This window comes from Perca fluviatilis, chromosome 20, assembly GCF_010015445.1.
Source record: "Perca fluviatilis chromosome 20, GENO_Pfluv_1.0, whole genome shotgun sequence".
NCBI classification, from domain to species: domain Eukaryota; kingdom Metazoa; phylum Chordata; class Actinopteri; order Perciformes; family Percidae; genus Perca; species Perca fluviatilis.
Window position 1 is genome coordinate 11,973,656 of NC_053131.1, and position 25,978 is coordinate 11,999,633.

Here is a 25,978-nt window from a genome sequence, read left to right on the forward strand (position 1 = left end):
GTGCAGTGTGGTTTGGTAGTGTGAGATTCATATATGACATTCAATATGCTGTAAGAGGAGATGGGAGGGGAAACATTACTGTTAAAAATTATGAGAAAGCATGGCAAACATAATAATAATGGAAATAAAACGTACCTGGTAAGCTTGGGTTACGAAACTGGTGTCTCCAGCATTTTAGCAAGCAAACTACATGAACATTCACTGAGATTGGATAATATACTTTTTTTTTTTTTTAATTTTGCTTGCGATATGACAGAGCCATTTCTCTATCACTCTGGATATGGATATATCCCAAGTGAAAACTGATGACGTGAAATCGAATGCTCCCAATGATTCGTCATAATAAAAGGACGCCTCCTAGCGATGGCTTGGTCGAAAACGAGCTGTCAACTCGAACTCATCATGTAAAGCTGACCTGCTACATAATATTAAGAACAGGACGCAAGGTAAAGTTAGTTTCACTGGTTTACAGTTTAGTTTATTCTCTGGAAATACATGTTTAGGTTTAGCATGGTAAAACGCTATCACTGGAAACACCGCTAGCTTGGGTAAAAAAGTGCGGCGGCGGGATAACATTTTCAGTTTCCTTCTGCGGTTGCCAGGCGATTCATTTGGCAGAAATTGGAAGGCAATGAAGCTACAGGTAAGATGCCAAACTTTGAAAAATAACGTGGGCTCTAGCAATTATTTCAAAAATTAAACTGTGCGTGAAATCAGCGATTAATCAAATATTGCTTAATATAAATGTCTTTTGGGGATTTGTGCTATTTTACGTTCGAATAGTCTCGCATTAACAGACCTTCCTCAAAGCGCAGCTTTCGAATGACTTCCTAGTCTCTGGAACCGTGTAACTTTCACTGGCCCTCTCATAGCAGCCCCCAATACACATAATGTATGCTGCTGTGCTGCCATCTGCTGGTCTGCAATAGAACCAACAGACTACTGGTTAATTCTCATATTTAACCAGCTCAACCACATATTATGCACTATCAATTTTCAAGGACGGTGACACTCCCGTTGGAGTATAGACCTTTTTCACGGCAGACATGTTGACATGTCATAGTAGGGAAAGCACAGGTGTATTCAAAACCATTAATGATGGTTGCATTCCACTTAGGGTAGGCCCTGGTATTGTCCATGCTGACTCACTGAAATAGCTTACTGGGACACTTGATGGAATTGAGCCATCGTTAAGGTTATCAGTTTGAGCTGTGCTTTTCCTACTATGACAAGTCAAAATGTCTGCCATGAAAAAGGTCCATTGACCGCAGGTAAAAACCTTTTATATATGTCAATGGTAAAAAAACAATGCAAAAGGAGTTAAGCTTTTGACAACAGTAGCAAGACGTTATAGTACTGATTGATACGCTTGATATTTTTGTATTTAAACTCAGTGATGCACCGTAGACATTTTAAGATTCTCCTTAATAAACAATGTTTTCCTTGTCAGTAACATTGGTCAGAACTACAAACTTTGAACGAGCTAGCATGACAAATGACTAGTTTCTACTGGATAAAAAGTAACGTTAGGTCGTTAACGCAGAAGAATAGTTTTCTCAAGGTACCCCTTCATTGTTACCCCGGCGAAACGACAAGGGTTTGAAAGTGTAATGTTAAATTATAAGTCAGTTGTCGAGCAAGGGATAAAAAAAAAATGTTCTGGAGGATGCGGGCATCGATCCCGCTACCTCTCGCATGCTAAGCGAGCGCTCTACCATTTGAGCTTTCATGTATCCTGTCAACGTCGCTAAAGTAAGCCCAAAGTAAGCCCACATGAGCCAATAAAGCAATGTTCTTCTTAATAAACACAAAATAAGTATTAATCAATACAATTACGTTAAATAACTATGGGATTTCTGATCGCTAGGGAGCGTCAAAGCGTGGGGATTTAAATTTAGAACGCTTACCTTGTCCGGCAGGCGAAATTAGGAAATTACGAACCCCACTATGGCCACGCCAAGACCCGCCCTACGAAGCAACTGGATTGGTTGGGTTAGGTATTTCACCTCGAGGGGTTAAGGTTAGAATAGCCGATTGGTCAGGGGATAGGACCTGAACAAATGGGGTTACGTTACCTTGCATTCTCATGGACGCTTGGCCAATAAATGCTATTGAAGGGCGGGTCTTGTCGTGGCCATAGTGGGATTCTTAATATCGCGTCCGGCAGATCGCATTTCCGAATCCAGCTCACGGCGGATGATTCGATGAACATTTAACTCGAAATCGTCCATAACTGACAGGGATATCACTTGAATATTGTTACAGGGAAAAATATATCTGTTATTTCATTATTCTATATTTTCCCGAGGGGGCGAAAAGATTGACTCCCTTACTCCTCATCTGACTGTATCGAACTTAAATAATGAAAATATGTGACGTGAACCCTCTACTTCGCAGTGTTAACATGCACATTAAAACTCTGACTTGCACACCAAAAGAGGTGCCAGGCTCACAATCTCTCACCAATGTTAACGTGTTTGTCATAGATTTACACAGGCTTACTGTGGACCACATGTAATCAACGTTAACCCTTTACTTGTAGGGCTCGCAATACAAATCCATTCTCACTCAAAATAAACCAGCACCATTCATTTCACAACTTTTTATTTATTCAAAACTCAAAAGATGAGTGTTCTGTAGATGTTTACATGGTCAATGAATGCAAGTTTTCAGAGCAGAGGACAGCCAGTTTGCAAATAAAAAAAGCTGGGAAGGGACAAGGAGACTTCCTTGGTTTAACTGGATGCTTATGATGACCAGTCAACTGGTCACAGATTTTTTAATACTGACTTTCTTCCAAACTTTAACTCATTTACCCTAGGCAACCCTTAACAGCAAATGAAAAGTGTACACAGTATGATTAGCAGGATAAACATGACAAAACCTGACATGTAAAAATCTTCTGTATTATTCCAGTGTCAGGCTCCCTTATATTTTAAATTAAAACATTAGCACTGCTACAATCTATAACCATGTTGCCAGTCTGCAGGTGGCTTTCCACCTCAAAATTTCAAACTCATAGGCTTCTGCATGTTTGCCTAAAAGATACAACGGTAATTAACCAGGATCGTGCGACATCAGACAAAATCTCCACACAAAATACATATACAAAATAGCACTCATTCACAGTCAATGTGTAACATTCTCATGCTCAGATATGTTGCTGATCAATAATACATAATTGCAGAGCACTGATCATACGCCTTGAGTCATTACACCAAAGGATTTCCTTCAGCGTTTCTACATGCCATGAACACACCATAACAGAAACTAAAGGCTTGATGCTGACTCAAGCACAAACCATAACTGAACAACACATAACACACATTGGCCTCAGCTTTCAATTCATGTACAGCAGGTTTTGCACCAATTTTGCTACAGAAAGTTCATCTAAATTAAATATAAGTTAAATAAATAAGTTAAGTTAAGTTTAATTGTTATTAAAAAGTCACTTTTGTTACAGTTTTAGTGGCCCTGGGAGTGTCCTGGTGGCACATTGGAGCAGTGTTGTTCTGTGCTCTAATAAGTATCACAGCGCACCAAAGGCAAATAAATAACTCCATAATGAGCAAAGACATTGTTCTCTCAGAAATCACAAGGTCGGCAATATTTACAGACTTAAAATTCACTGTTTGCCATAACAACCTCCTTGCCAAGCTCGGCTCGATTTTCTGTGTTACTCATGCTGAAATAACTGGAATATGCCATACATTACTGCTATTGTTACTGTGTAAGTGGAGGCAGGGAGGAGCAGCAGATGTCGATGCAGAGTAGTTGTGTATACTGTGTAGATGGCCAGAGGGTGGAGGAGGGGGAGGTTAAGAACAGATATACATATGAGAAAGAAAAGAAAGACGGAGTAAGGATAATGGTGAGTATTTAAAGAGAGCGTGCAGAGAGACTAGAAAACAAATGAGGGCAAAAAGAAAAGGAAAGGGAAGATGGGGATGTTAGGGGGGAGGGAAATGAAGGGCTCAGTATTCATCCTGGTCCAGGTGAGCTTGTTCATCGAGGTCCTCATCCTCCGGAGGTGCAAAGCCATCCTGAGAAACAGGGAGAAAAAGTTATCATTCAGGTTTTCTGCTTTCTTTTCTTTTCTGTTACTATAAAAAAAAAAAGTCCTGATCAAAGACGACATACAAACAGATAAACAATGGCCTCTACATAGAGAGCCCAATTTCTAGCTTTTGTAACTCATTATACTCTGTCTTTCTGAAAAAATAAACTTGTTCCCGGAGTTTACTTACTGTTACTGTCCATATACTTAGGACAATTGTCATCCAATAACAGCCCTCTCTGTTTAAAGTGGAAACCTTTAAAACAACATTGTTTGCATATTTAAAAAAAGTAGAGTTGACATAAAAATGTACCTGCGTACTTCTGTCATCATAACTTGGTTTTTTCCATATCTATGATACCCACCAACACTCTGTTCTAAGTAATTTTTTCTAATATAATCTCTGCAGTCTAAAACTTTTCTACTGTTCGGTCCTTTCTGTCCAGCTCACGCCCCCAAGGAACGGAGCTGGGCTGTGAAGCCATTTGCATGCGGCCATTGATCAACTTTCATTGGATTGAATGGGCCCTGTTCTCTTACTAATACATCCATGGTCCTGCTGTTATTACAGACATGTCTGAACTTAGTCAGTCAGTCAGTCAGTCAGTCAGTCCGTCCGTTTGTTTGTTCATTCGTTAGTGTTTTAAGGTGTCTAAAAACAAAAATATTGATTAAATAACAGTATTAGATTATCGGTATTAGCATAAACGCTATTAGGTTTTTTTAAATGACCAATATTAATTGAATATATGGAGTGAGCCACATGACATACTGTTGACTATGGTTATGTTTACTTTATTACAAATGTCAATAGGGTGTTATGTGAGGTGTACTTATTTCTGGAATAGAACTCTGAAGGTTTCCCTCTGGCTCTCTATAGTAACTCACTGAGTAAAGAGCATGCAGATGGAAATGGTGCAGTGCAGCCTGGATTTGTTGCTGATAAAGGATAGATACCTCTGTTGCGTAAAGAATGTCGATTATCCTGCTGAGGATGGGGTTGTTTTCACTCTCGTGTTCCTGGCAGATCAGCTCAATGTCTCGTAGTTTGCTGAAGTAGAAGTCTCTCTCCTTCTCTAGTCCGTCTACAGTCAACTTCAACTCCATACACTTAGAAAGGAAAGAAAAATAGCAGCAAATAAAAAATAAACCTGTTTAAGTGGCACTATTTTGGCGCTTTTCTTTTCATAGCAGACACTGTGTCATTAATGAAAAGCACAGGTGTTACTAATATTTACACCTGTGCTTTTCCTACTGTAAGAGCTCAAAATGTCTTCTGTGAAAAAAGTTATTGCCATTAATGCAATAAATCAATTGATTTAAGTAGACACAGACATGAGACTGAGAAGGGGTATATAGATAGGGTAGATCGATGACATGATTTAAGAGTACTGTTGTCTACCTGTTGATTTAGCTCCATGATCTCAGCATCACTGCCCCCGTTTCTAGACAAAGATTGATTCTTCCTCAGAGCTGGAGTGTTGTGTTGGACGCGCTGTGGTGTTGGCATGTTTTTGGGAACTGTTGGAGATGTCCTCTGTGGTCCTGGAGTGGTCAGAGATGTTTAGAGATGTTTATCATTTGAATTAAAAATGAAGTGACTGCATTGATGTTGGCTTTGTAGCAGTTGTGGCGATGGATATAGCACATTATAGAGAGCTGATGTTATCAGCTTATAGCATCATGTTGTGCCTTTGATACGCCATTTTTGTGAAATGATTTCAAATTGTTTTACAACTGAACTGATATAAAATTTGGATAGCCAGATTTTAAAAAGCCAAATTATAAATGTAATCATATTAAATCATTTAAAATGGTTGAAATGTCACATTTATTTGAGACAAAATGGATAAAACAGGATAAAACCCTGCGTCCTGCCAAACCTCTATAAGTGCTTCAGGAGAGGTGTTAAACTCAAAGTCAAAACATGGCAACACGCATTATCAAAGTTTAGAAAATAAATGGTCATTCTGCCCGTTTACAACCACACTGCTTCTTCCCAGTGACAAAGCCACAAAGCAGGCCTGTGACACACTACAAATCAAATTGGATTATTTGCCATTATTTTCAAGCAAAAAGCTTTCACAGAGACATAGCAAGGCTGGTCAGGCCGATGTTACTCTTGTTAGTAAAATGAGACAAACTTGCATTTGCGTTTATCAGTTTTATCAGAGATTGAGTTGCATCAGCTGCTTGATGCAGGACATTTTGGATAGGATATTTTTGTGGGTCTTCTGGCATCACTGATCGTGATCAATTAGAATTGGGAAGGCGAGTTACAATTGGCGGTTGCATGTTGTGGATTTTCATCCCCACTAAATGCTGCGTCCCACCAATCACTGTGGTGATTACTACAATCCCACCAGTGACTCTGCCATACCTACACGGTAGGATTGGGCATCGAGAAACGATTCCAGTAGAATTGTTTCTTTATTGGAATCGTTTAGAGGATTAAGTTTCAAATCCGATCATCGCTTCCCAATTTAACATGCTCAAGTTTGGGTTTTCGAATCGGCCTGGCGCTTTTTGTGTGGCTTTATTTTACGTTGAAAAAGCCCTGTAAAACTGCAACCCACCACTGAATCCAAATAAAACGTTCCGCTTATTTGTGAAAATAGGCATGTGACCCGTTTCAACTCCACCCCTCCAAGAATCTGAATCGAGAATCGATAAGAACCGGAATCGAAAAGAAGAATCAGAATTGGAATCAGAATTGTTCAAATCCAAACGATGCCCAACCCTACTACACGGTGTCATGTTGCTCGTGAATGCTGGGCAGTGAGATGGATCTAAGGAGACAGCGGTCAGTCTGTGAATCGTGCTGCTCACACCACTTGCTTGCAGGGAGCGCTTTTTGAGCCATCCAAAGCTCAGCAAGACCGTGCAGCAAAGCCAAAACTGTTTGGTTTACCTGGGGTTCTCTTTGGTTTGTGGATAAAGTGATCACCTGGATTGGGGGCAGGGGCCACGTCCTGCCCCTGTCTGGATAGTAAAGGGTCATACTCCTTCCCGTCGTAGTTGGCGTCAAAGAACTTCTTGAACCACTGCACAAATTCAAAGTTGTCCTGGAACTTCCCTTTTACAAGCTTTTCCACAGGAATTATCTGGAGGATGAAAACAGGGAATGCTTGAATAGCTTCATGCGACATAACATGCATGTTATGCTGCTGTTATATGTGAAAACAACAACTTATCTTAAATATGATTCAAAATATAGTGGAATACATGATAATATGATAAAAGCATTCTGACTTTGTCAACACTCATCCTTTTAAAAGCTGCCTGAAGCACTTTGAAGTTGTGTATAGATTCATGTTCCAGCTTGGCTTGAAATTTGACCTTCTTCAGAAGGATACAACCTGGGAACAACATGTCCATGAACTGGCAATATGCCGCTCCTGTAAAACACAAAGACACAAAGATTAGTTTTTGTCGTCTTGTTGTGATTTTATTTTATTTTTTTCAGCAGTATTTGATTGGAACTTTAGTCCTACCTGAACAGAGCTGTTCGATCTTGGTGTAGGTGAGGTGCAGAGAATCGTTGACCCATGCCAGCATGTCATGTCGGCTGAGGTTGTCAATGGACACAGATGTGGCGTACACATTAACTGCCATCCCCTACCTGAAACAAACCACATAAGAAGAGAGAAATGGTCAGTCAGGTGGAATGTTTTTTTGTTCGGCTGAAAGTTAGTTAATAAAACTGAGTATTTCATCTGTCTTTGATTGGCCTCTACAGATCTTCCAAGATACCCCACCCTTTACTGAACCACGCTGCCCACCACGTCCACACCACATCTGATCCTCCCCTTACCTTTACTCAACCTACCAGGCATCTTGGACTTCGAAGGATGCAGAACTGATATACGTATTTAGGTTGCAACTGCGGATTATTTTCGTTATTGATTATTCTGCCGATTACTTTCTTCATTAATCATTTTTGTCTATAAAATGTCAGAAAATACTGAAAAATGTCTGTTACAATTCCGTAAAGTTTCCTAAATGTCTTCATAGAATTGTTTCTCGATGTACTATCATGTAAGACAGAAAAACAGCAGATCCTCACACAGAGAAGCCAATAAAAGTGATGCTTGGTATTTTTACTTCTCCAAATGACCTAAATAATTCATCGATTATCAGAATAGTTGCTGATTAAATTAATTGTTTCAGCTCTAGACTTATTCATGGACCTACTTCACTGGACTTATTTTAATGTATTTGTCCTGGATTTCTGATGTAGGATGTTCTACTGTAGTATTAGACCCGACTGTAATCTGTATAAACTGTTCAGTGGGAGGGGGGGGGGACATAAGGAAATTTACTTTCCTAATGTCCCAAGGTGTTGAGGGCTAGTTGTGGCAGTTGTGGGCCAGTTAAACCCTCTGACACTGGTGATATTGGCCCTATGGGAAATACACTTGATTTTTAACTGTAAACACAGTCGCTGAGAATCATCTTTAGTTTCAGTTTTAATCTACAGATGTGTTGTGAGCATAATCCTCCCTAGATTAAACAGAAATACCCTGATGTTTGTGAGCAGCTTTATACATCTGGCAGCTCCAGCCTTCTCTGTGCTCACTTTGCTCGCCTGCTAATACCTTCCAGTGGTGTCGTGTCAGAATGGGCCTGTGACACCTTGACATACCCTGCAGTAAAAATGCACATTAAAACTAGCAAGTCATAAACTGTACAATGATGTGCATAAGGTCACACTGGTCTCTGCAGGTGACAGCCTGAAAGAGAAATTACAGTATGTCACCAAATTCCACACTCAAAAACAACGGCATCACGCTTAATACCGGCAGTGTAAGCAGTGATTTCTGGAGACAACACTAATAATATTGTTATTGCACCTTCAGCAGCGTGCTGCAGTCTCCCATGGGGCTAGCTTACAATTACATGATAATATAAACTACAACCATATAACCAACAATAAAAGCGTTTATAGGACAAAACCATGCTCACATTTACGAGCGCATACCTTGAAGTAGGTGTCATTTCTATTTAATATGGATTATTGTATAGCCTATCGCACGAAAGTCTGTTCTCTAAAAACCTGCTAGGGCCTTCTAGAAAGCTCCGTAACTGACTGCAGCAAAATCGTGGGTGCAAAACCCCGAAGTCTAACAAAAACAAATGGGCGGGGGTCTGACATTTCAAGCCCGAGCTGAGAACAATAAATGTGCCAGTTTGCTGGGTGCCTTTCGGTTAAAAAAAACCCCGCAACGCTGGTGCTGCTCTCCTAGCGGCCCCCTCTACAGGCCTCCCCGAATAGCTCAGGACTGACAGTGCACGGGGAATATATACTCCTCTCTGCATGGGAATAAAACACGCGCTCCCCCGCAAACACCACGCACAAAAAAAAGAAACAAGAATGCGAGAGTGGGTCAAAGGATTCTTTCGCGCGTTGATACTCACTGTATTCAGGAGTGCCTGTGTTGTTATCACGCTGGCTGTATTCCTTATGTCAATGCCCGTTGCCGTAGTCGTTGTCAGACCCTACGCGGTGCAGTGCCTGGTAACGGGCCGCCCTGTCTGGGGCTGCAACAATCCAGCTCCAACGCGCATGCGCCTGACTCCATGCTGTTAAAGGTTTATTATAAATAGGACTTTGGCCTGTTACAGCTAAGAGACACATGATGTGTCTGGTTGGATTTAAGGCCTGCTGGTCACTGAGGTTTTACTGAGGACAGGCAACACAAAAATGCCTTATGTTAATGTTTTATCTGCTGCTGGATAAAATAAATAAATAAATAAATGTCAGCAACAGTGGTGGAAGAAGTATTCAGATCCTTTAATTCAGTAAAAGTGCTAATACAACAGTTAGGGCTGAAACTAACTATTCATTATTGATTATTTACTTTATTAATCAAGTCATTAATAGTTTGATGTAAAGTGTTACAAAATTGTGAAAATCCATCCATCCATCACCGTTTCTTAAAGCCTAAACAGATGTTTTCTAATGTCTTGTTTTGTCCAACCAATTGTCCAAAAGCCAACGATATTCATTTTATAATTATATAAAACAGAGGAAAGCATGAAATCTTCATATTGGACAAGCTGAAATGAGAATTGGGGGATAGTTAACAGAAGTATTATTAGCAAAATGGACTTAAAGTATTAAAGTAAAAATGCTTGTTCTGCAAAACAAAGTCTCCTGTGAGTGATATATCGATAGCCTAGTCCGGGGCCCCCCTCCTAAGGGTTACAAGATTGTGAGTGTGAGATGATTAAATGGGAAAAAGGAAAAAGAGGGTACTGTCTGCTACACAAAGTTGTGTAGATCTTTTTTCATATTTTCTTTTTTTGGCAATATATCTAATAGATTTAACTCTGTGGCCCTTACAAAGTTATTTACATACAACTTACATCGGAGGAAGTAGGACCCAAAAGAGACACTGCTTTTTTGTCAGAGGTCAAAAGCCAAAAATGATTGGAAACCACAGGTTTTAAAGCAATGGGTTATAGCTGTCAAATAGATGTAGTGGAGTAAAAAGTACAATATTTCTCTCTGAAATGTAGTGAAATAGAAGTACAAAGTAGCATTAAAATTGAAGTTTTAAATTAAAGTGCAGTATTTGAGTAATACTCTTTACCAGGGGTCAGCAAAAAACACAGGATTCAGTTGGAGATTTCATTGTGGTTTATTTGCACTCAAATCATGTGATAAAGAGCTGCAAGAAGAAATAAGAGATAAAAGGAATTCAATGTGACGTCACATTGTTCAGCACCAGTGTACGTGTGGGAGCGGGAAGACACAGCAAGATTCACTGGAGCTTCTGAAAGTGAAATCTGTCCCCCAAAAAAACCCAAACAAACAATGATGTAGGACTTTTACTGTATCTTGTGTGCACCCCTGCTTACACTGCAGTTTCAACAAAAACACAACAAAATCAATTACTAAGACAATTATTCACAAGAACAACTCAAACTAAAAACAAACAATAGAAATACAGTAGTAGTGTCAGTGCTTTTCTGTAGCTGCTAAACAAGCATGCCTTCCAGTTATGATGCTGAGCTTTCAGTGGCGTACAGTGTGAAGGCGTTTGATCCCCCGAAGAAATGGCATTAATGGACTAACATATCTGCTGTTAAACTTCAACTCTGTGAATGCTGAGGAGGATCACTTCTCCTTCTCTATATGCTTCACAGTGCTGTGTTACATCGGAAGTGTCAGTCAGAGGAATGTTCCCTTTCAGACCAGTAAATAGTGCAGACTCTAAAAGAAACGACAGCGATCAAAGTGTTGTGATCCGTGCCGGCGGTGTGTGTGTCTCAGGTGAGAAAAAGGCAGTTTGGGTGAGACTTTTTGCTCTCTGTGGAAAATGGATACGATCACAAAGAATGCTGCGTAACATGAGCAACATTAGTGCTTATTACAGTAGTTCTAACTATGCTACCATGCACAGTACACACAGCATAGGTTCATTCACATTTGGTGGGGGTGGAACAGAAGTTTATTCTGCTATAAGGCTGTAAACATGATCTGAAATGCTAATCTGACAATGATGAACTACTGAACAAAGTCCTCATTTTTACTTAGGAAATAATTCTAACACAGTAGCATCGACGGAAGATAGCACAAATAATGCAATATAAAAAAATAAATAAACAAACGCATATAAAAGGTTAGCTTGCATTATGATATTTTTCATCAATTGGTCAACTACATTTTTCATAACTGACATAGTCACGTCATGCCGACACCCTTGTAATAATCTGTTACATTTCATTCACCATGGCTCGCAGTAAAAAGACATTTGTGATATTTGTGACATTAAATCATGTAAAAAGGCATCTAAATAGTACATGATACAAGTGCAAAATCGTATTTTACAGTGAGGTAACACAATCGCATCATAAAAACCATGACTCACCTTGATATCGCTAAAACTATTAGTAAGATATTTCCCCTAACATGATCCAACAGCCAAAGTAATTATTGGCAACTCATCTTTTTTTTGCTGCTTGGTTAACATATGGCAGAAATCTGACAGCTATAACCACTTAGCAATTGTTTTCCTTGATCCATATTCCAATTTTATTACGGCAAATGTCATACAGTTTAACGTTTTACAGTCCTATGTAACTGTGCTGAGTTCAAAATAAAAACTAGACTCCATTAGCCCACACATATTCTAAACTTCCAGAAAGAAAAACAAGTCATCTTGCTTGGCCATATGTTTCCCTCCGGTGTCATTCTTCCGCTTCACGTGATGGCCGTCTGATTGGTTACCAGATCCCGCTGGATCTCCCTCCAGGAGGAGCGAGGATCCTGGCCGAGGATCTCTTTGGGATCTTGTCATCGATCTGGGCACCTGGAGCAGCAGGGAATGTGATCATGTGCATAGGGTCAGCAGTGAAACACAAGGAACTACTACTTGCAGCTCAATCATATTTTCTAGGGTTCTCTAAACAGCTTATGTTAAGGTCTAGGTGGATTTAAGCAACGCAGTATACTTTGAAAGATCAATTCTTCTTATTCCATTTAAAATGCTGCTCCAACCATTTATGATTAATGGCAAGTATTTGAGTGTAAAGTATACATTTATGGCACCGAATCTGGCCTTCTGTTGCCTGAATAATGGTTATACTCAAACACAGAAAACTGTCAACTTCCAAGACAAAATGAATTCCCAGGCACTAACATATTGTACAGCAACTATTCCTCATATGCCTAAATGTTTGCTAGGGGGCTGCCCTGGTGGCCTAGGGGTTAGGATACTGAACATAAATAGTTTTGAGTCTGACCACAGACCTTTGTTGCATGCAAATCTTTCTAATTATAAAATTTTTTTTTTTTTAAAAGTGTATTAGGCAACTTCTAGGTCTGAAAATATATATACACAAATGTGAAGAATATAACTGAAATAAAGGATGCGTAAGCCTTCTATATACCTTGGTTTGGCAAAGCAATTTGTAACTTTCTTTTGAAAAGTGCTATAAAAAAAAAACACTGTCCCTCCAAATTTCTTTAATTATAGCTCCCTCATCAGGTCAAGTAGTATATTTTTTAAAGGTTTGGAAATCAGTGACAAAATACAGCATCTCTCAATGTACCAAATATACTCCAGTGTATAAAAGAATATAGCCTAAAACATACATCCACGTACACTCATTATCATATGAAAGAAAAATAGAAATGTTCACTAATATCTGAATAGATCTGTTGATTCTCACCAGACAGGCTGAAGCTGGACTCTTGGAGGTCCCTCACGCCCCCGTGCCGGGTGCAGGGACGTGTCGGAGTGTCCAGATCTGAAACCCCAAAGTCCCTCTTTCCTGAGTTGAGCACCGGAACCACATCCCCTGTGTAGGGCTCCCGCTCAACAGCTTTCACAGCCTGGCACTGGTAGGTCACATGTCAACACACATACACATATATATTACACATACAAATAAATGAACACTTGAACGCAAAAAAAAAAAATATATACTTTTTGAAATAGTGGTATAACAACTTGTAAACGTTAGAAGAACACTATTTCTTGGAGTAAACTAGTGAAGTAGCAGTAGGAATAGAATTAGTAACTGCACGGGTGAGACCAGAATAGCCTTCTCAAATAGAGATACTGTTACTTTAGGCTAATATTATTCCCACTACTTAGGACTGACTCTGTGGCGCAACGGTAGCGCGTCTGACTCCAGATCAGAAGGTTGCGTGTTCAAATCACGTCAGGGTCAAAAAAATTTGTTTGCTGTTGCAAGTTAAAAAAAGAACAGCACGTGTTCGACCACTTCATGAGAATAGGATCAAGAATGTGCAAATGCCGTACGAAAGAAGCACCCACTTTGCTTGTCTAGCACATGTGGACCGACGTGCGTCCTTATTTCCTTTAGTGTTCATTGCGTAATTTTTTCCTGATCTTTCGCAGATCAGGCTCATCAAAGTGAAATTATTCTACTGACGATTGAGAAGGAATCAAAAGAAGGAAATAAGAATAGAAGGAAGGAAAGAGAGGGGGAACGAAGTAAGAAAGGAATGGAAAAAAAAAACAATGAAGGAACCAAGGAAACAAAAGAAGGGAATAAAAGGAAGGAAACAAGAGAATGAAACAAGGAAACTAAAGAGGGACACTTAAGAAGGAATCACAAGAAGGTAATAAGGAAAGAAAGAAAGCAAAGAAAGGGAAAAAGGAAAAAAAGAAATAAGGAAGGAGTGAAGGAAGGAAGAAGGAAAGAAAGCTCTGTCTGGTACCTTTTCCCTCTGAACCATCTTCTTGTAGAGGTAATCTGGGAAGGTCCTCAGGGGGCAAAACTTCCCAGAGCCCTCAGCACACGTGAACATGCCATTTTCATAGACCAGACGGCCACGGCTGATGGTGACCAGGGGTACACCATGACAGCGGAGACCTTCATACAGGTTTACATCTCCTCCCTGGACCTGGTTATCCACAGAAATGGTCCTGCAGACAGAGATGGAAAAGAAAAAAAAGATGACCCAGTTAAATCAGACAAACAGCTAATCGGCTTGAGGGATTCAAGATAAAAGCTGCAGCGAGGCGAGGTGGTCGATGAATGGATGGATTGAGTTTCATACTTGGATCCCTCGGGGTCCCAAACCACCACATCAGCATCTGCTCCTGGGATGATCCTTCCTTTCCTCGGGTAGAGGTTGTAGATCTTGGCCGCGTTTGAGCTCGTGACTGCAACAAAGCGATTCTCATCCATCTTTCCCCCAATCTGTGAACGATAACAAAGGCATGCCTCAAAATACGTTTGTAACCTTAAGAATGAACTTAAAATCACACACAACTGTTGCACCAAAAGCAGATGTTTTTTTGTGCCTTTTACTCTCTGTGTTTTATGTTGTTTTTAAAGTTTGAATCGATGACCACCAACACAAAACAGACGTCCTATCTGTGTAAGTCTTATGGCAGCCAGACAGGAACAAAAGAGCTACGCATACCACTCCTTTCTCCCAGATGACGCTCATGCGATCCTGAATACCAGGAAGCCCGTGGGGGATCTTTGTGAAATCATCCTTGCCCATGGCTCTCTGTTTGATGGTGAATGGACGGTGGTCGGACGCCACAACATTCAGAGTGTCACTGCAGCCAAACAGAGAAAGATGGAAGTCACATTTACTACTGCAGCGGTGGAAGAAACCGGAAACCCTTACATTACATTACATGTGAGATTTCATAGTGTTTTCCTCACTTTCCCAGCAGGCTCATGAGGAAACTGGGAGTATTGGGGTCCAGGCGGAGAGGAGGCACGGTAACATGGGCAGCAGCATGGGCCCAGTCCTGGTGATAGTACTGCATACCGTTGAGCACAGCGTGGGCTGTGGTTGTTTCACCGTGGACCACCTTACCTATGGTTACACAGTACAATATAAATGCCCACTGGATCCAATGATAGTGAGAATAGTGTTGTAAGAAAAGCGGCAGAGACTAAGCAAGCAAGACATTAAAAGATTAAGCAGGTAAACTATGACTTGTTTCCCTCTTAAACAAACTGTGACTTTAAAAAAAATATTTATTACTATTTCAAAAGTTGACTTTTTAAGAGGACCAGTATGAAAGTTGATGGGATAGGAGTTCATTAGGCACCATTGTCCTTTTAGTATTGAACACAAATAGGAGAACTAAAGGACAGCTGGGAGGGATGTAAAAAACATAAGTGTGTGGGAGGGCAAATACTCAGTGTCAGTGAGTAGTGTAGAAGAAAAGGAATAAGAGTTTTGGTCTAATCTTATCCTAATATTCTCTTATCTGTTCACTGATGAAATTGCGACTGTTCTGTATGATATTTCGACTGAAACTATTTTACCTAATCAACAACCTTTAAGGTATCCTGAATTTAATCACGTCTATCTGCCTTTTCTCGAGCTTAGTGTTAAGAGGAAGCATTTATGATTACTGAGACCTTTTGGTAGAGGCCAGGTCGGCTCCAACAAAGATTCAGAAGTGCTCTGATTAACTAATCAAAGCACTTTTGATTAGTTGAAGCAGACAGTACTGAGTCTATGCAAATCTACCCAGACAGACTTGTGAGTTGAATGTCTTCTTAGCGTTTTGTTTATTCTGTTGTTTCCTGTAACCTTATATAAAAACCCTGGCCAGAAACTGCTTCTGGTCAGAGGGAATTCTACAGCTTCTTGTGAACTTCTGTCTCCACTGTGCGAAACTCCTCTTAACCAGCCACTGAATTGGACCTGAGGGAACTTTTCTTCCACAGTAGTTGATGGTGTCTATGAAAAGGTCCATGCTAAGGCCGGCTACACACTGGTTGCGTGGCGTGAGCGTGGCGTTTCTGTTGCGTGTCAGCTGCGTGGATTTTTCTGTCTTTACACACCAGAAACGTGTCTGACGCGGCGCTGCTGCTGCTAGTCTTGTCTGTACACCTGGATGTTTCCCATTGATAAAATGAAATACCATGTTAAACATAAATATATACTGATTTGATTACAGCAAAGACAACGTCAGCAGCAAAATAGGCTACAGAATATCTCGTTCTGTATTTACAGGTGTGTGTGTGTATATATATATATTTTTATTTATTTATTTTTTGAATGACATTTTTATCTGCATTTATATCAAAACCTAGAGACTTTCAAACATCAACATGTCATTTATTAATATGTATTTGTGTCTGAATGACATATAAACATCTTTTCCTATTCTATTTTTCCTAGAAACGCTTCCAACACGCTTGCGTGTCGCGTCGGTCCTATTTCTAACAGGCACACGTTTTCGGCTCGAGCTGCGCCTGAGACGTGCGTGTCACGCAGGCAGTGTGTAAGCTCTAACCGGTTAACATGGGAGCCAAAATAAAAACGGACACGCCACGCAGCTGACACGCTCACGCCACGCAGCCAGTGTGTAGCCAGCCTAAGGAGGTTTCTCCAAAGCTAGCATATGGTGACAGTAGGGCTGGGCGATATGGAGAAAATCAATTATCACAATATTTTTGACCAAATACCTCGATATCGATACCGCAACGATATTGTATGGTTGACTATTGGTGCTTTCACAAAATATTTACACAATGAGATGTTTGATAAATAATCATCAGTAATGTGGATATAATGATTAAGTGGGTAAAGGCAAATAATAGAACAGTTACAAAAGTCTGGTAAGTTCAGAAAATGACGTAATTTAGCCTTTAAAACCAGTAAAAGACCTCAATAATGCCATATTACAATATTACGATATCCAAAATCTAAGACGATAGCTAGTCTCCTATCACGATATCGATATAATATCGATATATTGCCCAGCTCTAGGTGACAGTGGTTTTACTTGCAGTTCGCTAGGAGATAGATTTAACCTTTACACAAACCTTTAGACATATCACCAAAATACAGAGAGAGAAATTCAATATTGATAGTAAAAAATATACTCCCCAAAAGGCTGCTTAATTTAGCAATTCCAAAATACTGATTGTGCTCCACCAGTGCTGCTCCACACTCCCCACAGCAAGAGTACTGGCTCCCAGTTCATTTAGTTATCATGGGTTAAAAAGAACCATATCAGAGTTTCTATCATAAATCTCTCCCGGTGAGTATATTTAATTCAGTTTGTATAATTTAGGAAATTAAAATTAAAATCTCCAGTAGTTTCATGAAAGTAAATATTTTCAAAATGTAGTCCCAGTGCTCGCTTTGGAAAAATTCAAAACATGATAATGCTAATTGTATCAGAAATGAACCCTTACCCTGCATCTTGGCTGTAGCCACTACATCTCCTGCAGGCATACTGGACACATTGACGAGATAGATCGGGCAGTGGGCCTAACGGAAAAAAACAAAAAAAAGTACAGTATGTTCTATATATATAAAACTGATCTTTTCTTTTCACCAATATGCATTTCTCTTTTTGTGCGGGAGAGATCTCACTCACCCTGTTGGCGATGGTGATTGCCCTGTGAGTCGCCTCTGCTTCCAACTGTAAAGAAACAAGACTGTGAGGAATCATGGGGAGATACAAAGGTAGAGTCTGGGGTCATTTAATTACCGTAATAATATAAATACTCTTGACAAGAGTCTGAATTTAATAAAAGTTTACTTTAGCTTGAGTGACAGTAATTGAGGGGAAACTGGGATAATCCTGACTATAATACCTCCTCAGGCCTGCTGATTTCAATCCCCTCTGGGCCACTAATGCCCAGGTCCAATGCTTCTTTTGCACCCTGGGAAGAGGCAAGAGGAAGTCATGAATAATGTAAACAACAAATAGGTACATTAACACAAGCATTTATGTTCATTTAATGTGTTTATACTACAATGGAGCTAATGGACACAATGAGAAGGTATTGAAATGATTCCCCCTCACCTCTGCCACCAGTTCCCCATTTTCAGCATGGACTCGTGCTATAGCTCCGATGTCCTTACAGTGCTGCAGAGCCTGGAAGAGCTCGCTGTCCCTCAGCATGAACATGTCCTTATAGGCCATGAACATCTGAAAGGAATTCACTCCGTGCTCCCTCACCAGCTTCTCCATCTCAGCTCGCACCTGCAGGAAGGGAAAGTGTAAATGAGCTCTAGCATCTCTCAGCCTGAACCAAGTTTTCTTGTACAGAGAAGAATCCAGTTCTCAGCCATTTGTGGACTTTTACTTTGTGTCCTTGTTGTCATTTGGTGGTATATTCAGTTTATTCTTGTGGATAAGTAGAGACTAAAATATTTATTGCAAACATCTTCTTTTTTTTTTTTTTTTTAACCAAACCGCAAGAGCTTCTTTCTTATGTCACCATTTTGAACCAGTGTTTAAAAATGATACTGTCAGAAATTCATCATCAGGGTCTCTACCAGCCTCAATTAACCAGAATGCAACACCGTAGCAAGTATGACAAAACGTTTGCTTTGTCCTGGCATAAAAAACACTCTGGTTTAGGTATTGTTCTCACTCATCTCCATGTCTTCGCCTACACATAAGGAGCTAGAAGAAACATATAAGAGTCTAGTCTCTGGAGGCTGTCGAAAAGCACCCTGGGAATTGTAGGAAGTCACTAACAGACAACAGAGGTAAGAAACATTACAGGCTGCTTATAGCTAACAGTTTAAGACTAAATGTTGTTTTTTTGCCATAATAACAAATTCTTCTGGAAAGAAAAAGATCATGTGGGGAGGGAGGAACAGTGTTGTGAGTACCTTGGGTCCCCACCAAGTAACTCCCACGTGCAGAGCGTAGTCACAGCAGGCTTTGGAGTCCGCCGAGCTGCGGCACGTCTCGTAGGCTTCCAGCAAAGACTCATTCTTCTCTGGCAGAATGTGTGCGATCACCATGGTTGTACCGCCAGCTAGAGCAGCCTAGAAGAAATGCAAACAACCGCTCTCAAGTCACTTCCATTGTAGGAGGTACTTCTGCGATTATTATTGTGTTGTATCGTTTACTATCTGTATTGTTTACACTTCTTTTAGTGTGTCAATTGTGTTTTTTTTTTAATCAATTACCATTAAAGACTAAAATGAACTTAGTTTAACTGAAATGAGCGGACCTTAAATTAAACGAAATGATCATTAAAGCGAGGCATTAAGAGACGTTGAAGCAAAAGATATTGATTTGTTAAACCCATAAATACTGAAGGGACTGTAATCTACTGATCAACGCAGCTCCTGCTCTAAGAATAAAAGTAGAAGCCTCAATTGCCATTAATGCATATTGTTATGGTTATTTGCAGTTGACTGCTGAGGACAATATAACTCCTTCAGTTGTTAAAGCACACAATTGACTGCCCCTCACAGTATAACCGAGAGGCCCTCAAAGCAATAACTGTATAATTTCTTCACGGCATCAGCACTTCTGACTTATTATCCTCCATAAACAGATTTAGATGGGGTTTTTTTTTTTCATTTTTTTTAGAAATCCTAATAACCCCAACCAGTGAAGACAGAGTGTGTTTTGTGTATAAGTGCATGCGTCACTGAGCATCTGTCAGCTGAGTGACCCTAGAGTGGATCGGTGTAGTGGGAGGGAGGACCAGGGGGGGGGCGTGGGTCTGAGAACCATTGTCTCCAAGCACAATGGCGTGAGTGAAAAGGCTTTGCAGCAGTCTTTGCAGCAGCCCCCCGGTATCCATGGAAACAGATACTGATATGCATTTGTCTCTGGACGTTTTTGGAGCACGGCGGCAGCGGAGCAGGCAGGGAGGGGCGAGGAGAAAGGAATGAGGAGAGAACAGTGGAGACCAGTGTCTGTCACCGGCAGCCGCGATCTGTCTGTCTGTCCAGTTTCTAAAACAGCTAAAAGCCAGCCTCCGTCATCTCTCATACTCCATCATCTCAAAGCGCTCCAGACTGATGAGTCATCATGGTGCCCTGAAGCAGAGTAGGCTATCCCAGTCTTTATAAGCAGCCATGATGATCTCATTCTTCACTTTCTGGCAGCCTCGCCAACAGCAGTGTGCAAGTGCCAAATCATCTTTGTGTAATGTTGGTGAAAATCTGCAACCTTGTGACACTTCCAGAAAAAAAATGCATAGTACTGCAGTTTAAAATCTTTAAATCTGCTGATTATTTTCTTGACTAACTGTTTAATCATTTTGTCTGTATAATGTCTATCAGAAGTCACATCTGGTTTATACATGTTGTTTTAGCTTGCAGCTTGTTGTTATATTGTATTTAAATGCTTCTTTACTATTTTCTGTGCATGTTTTTAAGTGATTATCCTGCTTCTGTCTGCTGTTCATCTGGTTTATGATTACTACTTCTAATGTGTGACATCTGGCTCTCTGAGGAGCATTCAACAACCTACAGATCTGAGTCCAAGGTGACGTCTTCAAATGTCTTTTGTCCAACCAACAGTCCAAAACTCAAAGATATTTAGTTTACATTCATAGAAGAGTAGGAAAGCCAGAAAATCTTCACATTTGAGAAGCTGACACCAGAGAATGTCTTACTATGTTTGCTTAAAAATGACTTGAACAACTGATCCATTATCAATATACTGTATCATTAACTTCTTCTATGATTAACTTTCTGTCCATACACTCACTGATTAATTAACTAATGGTTGGGGCTCTACCTCCAAGATTGATGCCTGTAAGTATGTAACTACTATAAAACTGACCATACCGCCAAGCAATACAGCTTTCTTAGTGTTCAAACCGTCACCATCATCTGCCTAGTTTAAATAACTTAACATGCTGTTTGCATTCCATCTTAATGCTTTATATTTAATATTATTTTACTATTGCAGTTTTAGTGTTGACATTATGTTCTAATTATATAATTTTTACTTTGACAGCAAGAGTGGTTGTGTCTGTCTTTGATGCCAAAATATTAAGAAAGCTGCCTCATCTCATCAAAAACAAACTAAAGAAGCATCTCTGACATCTCGGCTAAAATTAGCATCAGTGGAAAGCTTTCATCGATCTCTGTCTAAGAAAAGAAAACAACACATTTGTGATCACAAGCATTATCAAAATTAGAGGGATATCCAAGAGAGTCGAGTTAAATTTAGCCAAAAAAACTTCGAACTAGAAAACCGAGTTTCAGAATCTAAATCTGCAGAAACACGGTTCTTATTTCATGCTTTGACTGTAAAACATGCTGTGACATTAAGTGTTGCTTTTGCTCTGTTCTACTGTACAATTAGGACAATGCCAGTTGTCCTACTTCCAATCTAAGCCCTTCTCGCTTCTGTTTTTTTTTTTTCTTTTTTAGCCATTTCCAGCACGGCGTTACCTTAGTGCCGCTGTAGAAGTCATCTGCCGTGGTGGCGTTCATGAAGCTCTCCTCCAGGTGGACGCTGGTGTCAATACCCCCGGGGAGGACTAGTTTTCCCGAGGCGTCGATCACTTTGGCTCCACCTGGGATCATCAGCTCCTTCCCCACCTGCTGGATGATGCCATTCTCGATGTAGACGTCGGCCTCCTGGGTGCAGTCGTCGTTCACCACCTTGCCGCCCTTTATCAGGATCCGCACCATTGCTGAGCTGGAAGACATGGCTATGGCTCTGTAAGGAAGAGAAAGGAAAAAAAAAAAAAAGATGGGTTTTAATCCTGTGTTGTGAACAGCTGCTAAAACTGTGACTAAATCTAAAACCACTAAACCACAAAAAGCAAAAGAGAAGTTACAGCGACAGCAAGTGTTTCTACAAAGAAACTTGAGAAAGAGAACTTTTTACAGTACCTCATCCTGAGCTGAGACAGTGTAGTAAGACTAGCAGAGACAATAATCAGTGATGCTGTCCTGTGACCAGTCCGTCAGGCTGTGACTTACATCAGCTACAAGACTGAGTAGGCTGTGTCAGTCACCGCCTGTGACCTGACGTCCCAGTGGACACTGATGCACTGGTGAATAGAAAGAAGCTGAGTCCAGTTGTGGATCACAATAAGGCAGACAAGGGTCAATAAAGCCATTCTTTTGAAAGAACTAAAGCAGCATAAAGCTACTTACAATGATGTTCACTCACTGAGAAGCTATACAGAAAGAATCATAGTGGCTGAAAAATATGAGCTACGAAGGTTGAGGTGCGTTCACTTCCGCTACATCCATGCCAAATAGCTCTACTCTACCCCAGTGCTTCCCAACCTGGGGATCAGTACCCCCAAAAGGGATCACAAGGTGAATCTAAGGGGTCGTCAGACGATTTCTACTACACAGCATTTGGTTTATTGTTTGGGACTTTTCTCTCCTCTTTTCTTGCAAAATACTACTGTTACCTTTTCAGCATCTACTTCTAATGAAAGAATGTTAAAGGTAAAAATCACTGTCTGAATTGAAGAACCTGTGATTGGGGGGTCACAGGTAGATTTGGCTTTGTACTAAGAGGTCACAACCACCGCTGTAGCTACCACATGTCCTTAATATTGTTTCTGGGAATTGGGTTTTTTATCAACTTGGTTTACATTTTACAATGAAAAACGTTCACATGGTGGGTATGTTATAGACTGATTCCAGTATTTTTTGACTCAGTAGATTTAAATTGGATGTCTTTTGGACCACAAAAGGAAAGGAATAATGGATTCATCATCCAGAATTTTCTTCCTGGTAGCGTGGAGAGTTGAAACAGCACTTACACCTTTATGTTGCTAAATTACATTTGCATTTGCGGAATATATATATATGTATATCCAAGTCCAAATTTAGTAAAGGTGCGTTGGGGTCTCATGATCTTAGTATTTCTACAATTCTGGCAACAACTCTGTCACAACCACAAGGGTTGCTCTACTCTATACTCTATTCCAAACAACACAAAAAAATTACAGGAAAAATCATGCAAAATTAATTTCCTTCATATTAGTTACAATAAACTGGGTGTGATCATTGCCAGTGATAATCTATTCATCAATAACAAAGACACAATCTCCAAGATCTGCCTCCTCCCTTTCCTTTTACACCACTGTAATAATAAGTGTGTGTGTGTATGTGTGTGTGTGTATGTGTGTGTGTGTGTGTGTGTGTGTGTGTGTGTGTGTGTGTGTGTGTGTGTGTGTGTGTGTGTGTGTGTGTGTGTGTGTGTGTGTGTGTCCATCCATCCTGCGTGCTTGCGTGCGTGCGTGCAAGATGCGTATGAGGGTGCGGCAACTTTACTGCATGGCATGGACTCCTTCACATATACAGATCTGATGTGATAATGGGGTGGATGGGTTAGGATAGGCATTCATTCTACCAGGCTAACATTTAGAAGGTGAAGCACTCATGCATTATTTCCTGTGTTCCCCAAAGCCTAGAAGCAGCTACAGGCTATAGTAAAGTTATTATTTTACAGGGCCTATACTGTAAGTTGATGCCAATATGTCAATAATAAACAGGTGAGCTCATGTTACCTGTATAAAGACATAAATCGATTACAGATTAAATGCAACTATAGTATAAATGTTCACTTTATAGTAGGCTATAATTATAAAACTATAGGCCCTGGTACTTGCTCAAATGCCTATATTTATTTGATTTGTCCATTAAATCTATTAAATCCCTGCTACAAATCAAACGCAATCGCTGTATATGTCAAATAGTATCAGACGGAATAATTATCTAGGCAAATAATGTAATTTTACTGCAAAAGTGTGATCGCAGTGGAATGATGACACTTCCACTTGTGCGACTTGACACAAAGAAACCGGTCTCCATCCGGCATGATCGGCTGCACAGCGTTCATTAGCGAGCTAGAAACCGCCTTCACAAACACCCAGTCCGCACCAGACCCTCCTCTCCCTCCTCCACAATGAAGACAACGGCGCAAAGTGACTTCACACTATAATAACACAGGTCTAAGTGTAGTTGTACTTCAGGGTGTGTGTAGATTCTGGGAGGGTGGCAGGAAAGCAGACAGGGCAGACACCAAGACGTGTAAGCCAGGGGGGCATGGGGAAAAAAAACAGTCCCCAGGCTCCAGGAGGAGAGACGATATACCCTTTGCAGCCAACTAGTCCGAATAATGCTGGTGTGGAGCACATACCTCCTCTATGGGCCTGCTGCTGCTGCTGCTGCTGCTGCTGCTGCTGCTCCACTCGGCTCTCTGCTTCCTTTCTTACAGGAACAGAATGCAACACAGTCCGCGGATGGCACTTCCCAGGGAGATACACACCAGATGGATGCCTTCCTGGCCGGTCCGGGACCAGCAGACCGCAGCATCATTAACGTCAAGTCAGCGAAGGAGATACAAGTAAGACATCCGGTTTTGCTTTCGAAATAAAACCCAGATTGTTACCTTTGCAAAGCATTACTGTGACAAAACGTGCATGATAATCAGATTAAAAGTTTATTTTTATTTTTTTATTATTATTTATTCACTCTCTTTTAATGTGAATGGCAATTCAGAGGTCTTCAACCAGACTTTGACTGAAAAGCATTCAAGAAGCAATCTGCATGAATAAACATTAATTCCCCCCCCCCACCCATATGTAATTTTTACAGCTTTTACTACCAGCACCATATGCAAATACCCCCCCCATCATGCACCGGGATTGGGAAAACGTTTTGCTACTGCCTCATACTGTATATTCTTACATAATACTGAAATCATACATTATAAGATTCTTAAGATATACTGTTAGCAATAATAATAAACAAATAATTAATGAGTTCAATATTTAACATTAATCCATTAAGAAATACCTCTGAAAACTAAAGACAATTATTCAAATTTGTCATTAGGTGACCGAGTAGACTCCTACAAGTATATGTATTTGTAGCACTCTGTTAAAATGTATGGAAATGTAATGCAATTACAAGAAATTCATCTAAATCATTTAGTTTGAATTGCATATTGTCTAAAACAAATATTACAGTGGCTTACCTGTCTTCTTTATTTTTTGTTAAAGAATGAGAGCATTAAATTGGCAACACTAATCAACATATAGGTGTAGTCTTACAAGTGTTTGACTACAAGTACGTACTGGGACTCGCTTTGGACAAATTTTTTTCTGCTTTTATTTTGTAGGCTAATCGCTTGTCTTCCGGTACCATTCTATCTTTGTGTGGTTCATTTGATGCAGGTTGCAGCATCGGCCGTGAGACGGTGCGACGCTCCAATCAGCAGCGCCGAGTGAAGGCTTGGTCACCTTAGCAACCAATTACTTTGGGCGTAAGGCGTATCCACTGTGAGAGGCTGTACCACTATCAGAAGAAAGGGGTGACCATAGACTGTACTCTAATAAGGGGGTGACATAAAGATAACAGCAGAGTGAGGCTCTACAATAGATAATTGTAAATTTATGGTATCATCAAATACAGTAGGCCTATGTCCCTGCAACGTCGTGATTGTGACTTTCATCTGTGACGTTGTAAAGACGTTACTGCAACATTACAGTTACAACGTTATTTACATACATAGGCCTACATATTTTTTTCCTCTGGAACAATAGACACATCAAATCAAACAAATCATTATTCTTGGTTAACTAGCTCTTCAGTTCTTGTGGTGCTTTAGTTTTTGTAGCAATCCCTTCCAGTGCCTTCTTAATGCTTCCCATATACAGATTAAATGTATTATTCACACCTGTGATTTTATTACTAACATGGCATAA

At 40.3% G+C, this 25,978-nt stretch overlaps 2 protein-coding genes and 1 non-coding gene across 5 annotated transcripts; 1 reads left to right on the plus strand and 2 right to left on the minus strand.

Annotated features, from left to right (window-relative positions):
• Positions 1-2,587: 2,587 nt before the first annotated feature.
• mapre3a (microtubule-associated protein, RP/EB family, member 3a) lies at positions 2,588-9,607 on the minus strand. 2 transcript variants are annotated; one of them, XM_039786940.1, is made up of 7 exons: positions 9,476-9,607; positions 7,552-7,679; positions 7,310-7,455; positions 7,005-7,161; positions 5,460-5,602; positions 5,015-5,167; positions 2,588-4,043 (listed from the first exon to the last, which is right to left on the minus strand). In XM_039786940.1, the coding sequence occupies exons 2-7, from the start codon at positions 7,670-7,672 to the stop codon at positions 3,975-3,977; spliced, it is 789 nt and encodes a 262-aa protein (XP_039642874.1). In that variant the 5' UTR covers positions 7,673-7,679; positions 9,476-9,607; the 3' UTR covers positions 2,588-3,974. The 2 variants fall into 2 exon arrangements, with proteins under 2 accessions (XP_039642874.1, XP_039642873.1); XM_039786939.1 differs by having other exon boundaries at positions 6,969-7,161.
• A 1,075-nt stretch (positions 9,608-10,682) lies between these two features.
• Positions 10,683-24,561, minus strand: dpysl5a (dihydropyrimidinase like 5a). Of its 2 annotated transcripts, none has more exons than XM_039785340.1 (13): positions 24,409-24,561; positions 21,690-21,960; positions 19,155-19,313; positions 18,337-18,516; positions 18,125-18,193; positions 17,905-17,949; positions 17,720-17,795; positions 15,218-15,374; positions 14,967-15,108; positions 14,598-14,740; positions 14,256-14,463; positions 13,238-13,406; positions 10,683-12,375 (listed from the first exon to the last, which is right to left on the minus strand). In XM_039785340.1, the coding sequence occupies exons 2-13, from the start codon at positions 21,948-21,950 to the stop codon at positions 12,290-12,292; spliced, it is 1,695 nt and encodes a 564-aa protein (XP_039641274.1). In that variant the 5' UTR covers positions 21,951-21,960; positions 24,409-24,561; the 3' UTR covers positions 10,683-12,289. The 2 variants fall into 2 exon arrangements, with proteins under 2 accessions (XP_039641274.1, XP_039641273.1); XM_039785339.1 differs by lacking the exon at positions 24,409-24,561 and adding an exon at positions 22,137-22,282.
• Positions 13,670-13,741, plus strand: trnaw-cca. The gene has a single exon. It is a non-coding gene; the product is annotated as a tRNA-Trp (tRNA).
• Positions 24,562-25,978: the final 1,417 nt, after the last annotated feature.

Excerpts from the sequence above, each read along its gene's own strand:
- mapre3a (XM_039786939.1), bottom strand. The coding sequence starts at position 7,672 with ATGGCAGTTAATGTGTACGCCACATCTGTGTCCATTGACAACCTCAGC. Across the intron at positions 7,456-7,551 it reads GATCGAACAGCTCTGTTCAG|GAGCGGCATATTGCCAGTTC; the intron begins GTAGGACTAAAG and ends TGTGTTTTACAG. Across the intron at positions 4,044-5,014 it reads ACATTCTTTACGCAACAGAG|GATGGCTTTGCACCTCCGGA; the intron begins GTATCTATCCTT and ends CCTGTTTCTCAG.
- dpysl5a (XM_039785339.1), bottom strand. Across the intron at positions 19,314-21,689 it reads ACTTCTACAGCGGCACTAAG|GCTGCTCTAGCTGGCGGTAC; the intron begins GTAACGCCGTGC and ends CATTTCTTCTAG. Across the intron at positions 18,194-18,336 it reads ATGGGGAACTGGTGGCAGAG|GGTGCAAAAGAAGCATTGGA; the intron begins GTGAGGGGGAAT and ends GCCTCTTCCCAG.